Below are 4,651 nucleotides of genomic sequence, written 5' to 3' on the forward strand. Positions count from 1 at the left end.
TAAAATCTGCCTTAATTTCTTGAGTGCTTCAACTGCAGTGGGTCGCATTAGAGGATCTACGGACACACAAGCATATCCCAACTTCACAATTGACTGTGGGCTTACATCGGAGAAATGAATTCGAAGTTTGCCAGCTGCTACCATCTGCATGATTGCAGCATTAGGCAATTGATTCGGTTCAGCTGAAGACGAAGATGTGGTCAAATTTCTGTTGGTCGATAAAGCATATGGCGTGACATGAGAGTCAAGCTCGGACAACACGACACCAAATGAAAACATATCTGCCTTGTCATCATAGCGTTCACCCATCATCACCTCGGGCGCCATCCAGAAAGACGTTCCAATGCCACCAGTCATGGTCGCGTCAATCCGTTCTCGAGAAATGCCAAAGTCTGTTACCTTTGCATTTAAAACTTCATCGAGCAATATGTTTTTGGATTTTAAGTCGCGATGGATGACAGGTGGGGCACACGAGTGCAAATAACCCAACGCCATGGCAACGTGGAGAGCAATTTTGACCTTGGTTGGATTAAAGCCAACCGGATGACCGCTTTGTTCATACAAAGTAAGCAAGGCTTTGAGGTCGCCACCAGCCATGTATTCCGACACGACACAAATATCAATGAGCTGATCCCACGCAACGCCAACGAATGAAACGATACATGGATGATCCAAACTGGCCATCAGCTTTACTTCAGACAAAAATGCATTGACTTGGGACATGGTTTTCTTTGTTTCCGGGAGCAGCATCTTGACTGCAACATCCTTGCCGCGAAAGTTACCAATGTAGACTTCACCGTACCCTCCCCGATTAATAAGCTGCCCCACTTGGATTTCTTCCCGAGGTATACGTGCTGCGACAATCAGATCGTCTTTCCATAATTGAATCGAATGGCACCGATCAAAGTCCGAGATGGTGGTGCTTGTTGTTTGTGTATACGGCTTCTCTGGGCTCACTTGAGCTTCATAATCGACGTGTCCTTCCACGTGTGTTGGCCTAAAATTATCGGCAGCTGGGCTCGAGCTGTTGCGACGTCGCCGGCATCTCCGAAACACACAAAAGCCAACTAAGACGATAAGAAATAAAACCCCGACGATGATTCCTGCCAAGACAGCGCTATTGATTTCAAATCTGCCATCCCTCGAAATTGTTGATGAAACACTATCGCTATCATCACCCGTATCTGCTCCATTAAAGCTCGCTAAATAGGTCCTACCCGACAAACACGCCCGACGTACGAGCTCTTCCTGTGTAACAACGTGGGTAGCTAAAGCGGGAGAAGTGCAGAGCCGATCAGAGTAGTACGTCAATTGAGTAGACCCGTTCGTGCTAACTGTAGCAATCACGCTTTGTCCGCTTGAACCCGCAAGTTGACACCTTCCTGAAGCGGCCACCACCACTGTTTCAACGCATGTGGTACAACTAATGTCACTATAGGAATCGACGATGATATACTGACTATCCTCGAAAAAGTCCTCCGCGTGAGAGACAATATTCGACGAACAGCTAGTCTCGGAATAATATGTGGCACCTCCAATGATAATCGGGTTGCAGTCTGATTCCAAACATGAGGCTGTAAAGGTGGCCGACAACGTAACTGGCAAGTCACAAGATTCATCCGAGTAGATTTCCGTCGCCTGCATCGAGATCTTGAATATAAATTCGTATAATTGCTGTTCCCGTTTTTTTCACACGCGGAGTTTGAGCAGGAATTGGAGAATGGGCGGCTCATGCAGGAGAGTATAGTAGAATTACTAGAAAGCAGCTGACCCCATACTGTAGCATGAACCCTTGGGTGAAATGCTGAACCTACGTCGCATGGGTTGCATAGCGGAGGCACTGTGGCCATAAACAGGAGACTGATCAGCTTTAGCTATCTTTCTGAGGGAATCGGCCCTTTCCATGCTAACAATAAACAAAGTCTGGCGAAAGGAGGCATCTTACTTTTCGAAGTTACGAATGTGCCGTGCTCAGATGCAAAGGGTGCTATTATTTTACGTGTATCGTCAAGGTTGGTCGCAATGCCCGCAATTCCTTATTCCGTAAAATGTGTAGATGACAGCAAGCAAGCCAGCGTCAGACTTGGTGGATCCCATGAGCACGGGGACTATCCGACTTGGATTCTGAAGCCTCCTCCTGCAAATCATCTGGATGGAATAGGACTATTACTTTCCCATCCTGTTATCCGCAAAATCACCAAGGGCCATTTCTGAAACTCTGGCAGGTCTAAATCATTAGTCTGTCATCATATATCTACCACTAGTTGCTAACGCGACATTTAAGTTTTCGACAATGAAGCGCTTAGAGATTCTACAGACTCGTTCTATTTGGAGCTAGCTTGACCGCTAAGAGCGCATATTCTTCTGAATTCTAGGAATTTACATACTTGCCTGTTAGGCACGATCGTTTGTGGCAGCACAAATTTTTATTATTGAAGCAAAATTTAAAAACAAATGCTTAGACTGACGATTGGTGCATATACCACCACCAGGTACATGCATTAGAGCCTTTCGGTCCACTTAAACCTATTATTAAAATTAAAGACCTTCAATTTAGCCTTACATCTTAAATGTCAATAATCAAGGCTATTTCGATTCTTTCCGCTTAATTCTTGAATTCAGCCAGCATTTGGGTACTTCGGATAGCTTTCAAGTTTATTTTGGCTGCTGTGCGATTGACGTAATAGCAAAATTATGTTTACTGGTGCCTTCTGCCTTGTTGTTTATTCATATGTAACGGATTAAGATTTTGTTGCTTTTTGACAAGCATGAATTAAGAATGCTCTTCTTCTTCTTTTTTGCAATGTATCCACAGTAATTTTGGAGTTACACCTGAAGACTGAAGGGCACTATTATTTTGTAAGGACGTATGACTGGATGGGTGGATAAGCTGGACTCGTTACGGACGAATGCAACCACTTGAGCGCCACTGATCGATGATGCGGACGATTGAAAGAAGCTCCGAGACAACAGTATGAGGTGCTAAAGTTCTTTGATATGCGACTTCTGTAACGGGGTGTCTCGTTACAGAAAATTCACACGTAAAGGGTGTTATTTAATATATTATCTAAAAGGTAGAGAATATTTGGAGAATATTACTTTACAGAGTAATGTTCGAAGTGCTTATCCATTTGTAGATAAAGGCCATTATGTAACGGGGTGTATCGTTAAATGAAATTAACACTTATGGTTGTTAATTAATATATTATCTAAAAGGTAGATAATATTTGAAAAATATTACTTTACGTGGTAATATTCTAAAAGCTTATCCATTGGTAAATATGGACCACTATATCTACTTTCTCCGCGGTCGAGTCAGCGCTGGACGCGCGCAAAGAGAAAGACAAATAAAACTTATTTACATGTTGTATTGGATTATAATTAAGTAAGTATTAAGTAGATAGACAAGAAGAACTTAATTATATTAATACAGTTACTAATTAACCCTCTTTAAAGCAAGTGTTTAAAAGAGAGTCTTCCTCTGCACGTACTAGTGTACGTGAAGTGACGTGAGGCACCACTGGAACTGAGGCAATGCGAAGTGGACTTGTGCTGAAGCAGTACAAGTCACTAGTACCACGTTACACCTGGTAGCACTTTGTAGTCCGTCCAAGGACCACAGTTCCATCATCTAATATGGATATAAAATTGATAATGGAAACACGCATCACGTTTCGCGTGATAGCTACTCCTTTCTAAGTGACATAGAAAGAAGTGCGGTCGAACGAATGAGTTCGACCGTAGGGAACGATGCCATCTTGATCATGCTGTCCAGTTTCGACAGATATGCCCTCCATTCAGCCATCGCCAAGTTTATACAACATGAACTTGACGAGGCGAAGGAGAAAGTAGCCTTGCTTGATCAGCAAGGCTATCAACAGACAGAACTGTTGAGGTTACAACAGGTACAGATACCTGTACCTTGGATGACGCACACGCGTCGTTTGGAAACCTTGAAGATGGACATCTTTAAGTATAGGGGAGTCTAGGAAGACTCTCTCTTAAGATGGGTTGTCGAGTTGAACGATGCCATAAGGGCTCGTCACATCGTCGACGAGCAATTGCAAGTCGCATTTGCTCAGTCAAATTTGGCAGGTCGTGCCAAAACTTGGGCACTAGGCCTACGTTGCGCGACCCATAGGTTTTTGGTTCGCTAGAGGCTTTTAAAGCCCGGCTCAAACAGACGTTTGAACCGCCTAGGGCTTAGATCAGAGCTCAATCAGAGCTTCTGAAACTCAAGCAAGGCAAGCGTGATATTCACGCTTACGCCCAGCACATGTGACTCTTAGCGAGTTGTATCTTGAATAACCCAGTTCATTAACACACGTTGATTACAGTGTTCATGCAAGGTCTTACCGATAGTCCCGTAAATATCCACCTGTTCCGCTTGGAACTGGATACGCTTGAAGAAGCAATATCCGTTGCGGACCAGGAGGACTTAACTTGAGTCAGGCTCAAGCTAGTTCGTCATCATATCGTCCTCCAAGACGACACGAACTGGGAGGTCCAGAACCTATGGAACTCTCTTATGTCGAAAGCAAGAAACCTCGCTTTTCAAAAACATGCGATTGCAGAAATGCAATCGCTGTCAAAAGTTAGGACACTACGCTCATGAGTGTAGTGCTCCACGCCCAGTACCGAGAGGTACGGA

General features: G+C 44.0%; 1 protein-coding gene across 1 annotated transcript; it reads right to left on the minus strand.

The window, feature by feature from the left end:
- Nucleotides 1-953: 953 nt before the first annotated feature.
- On the minus strand, nt 954-1,644 carry CCR75_002639 (uncharacterized protein; the record flags this gene model as incomplete). The annotated part of the gene is made up of 2 exons (XM_067960736.1): nt 954-1,067; nt 1,090-1,644. The coding sequence occupies 2 exons, from the start codon at nt 1,642-1,644 to the stop codon at nt 954-956; spliced, it is 669 nt and encodes a 222-aa protein (XP_067815498.1).
- Between the last annotated feature and the right edge of the window lie 3,007 nt (nt 1,645-4,651).

This window comes from Bremia lactucae (genome assembly GCF_004359215.1).
Source record: "Bremia lactucae strain SF5 chromosome Unknown BlacSF5_NotPlaced_183_SHOA01000117.1_1171385bp, whole genome shotgun sequence".
Lineage (NCBI taxonomy): Eukaryota > Oomycota > Peronosporomycetes > Peronosporales > Peronosporaceae > Bremia > Bremia lactucae.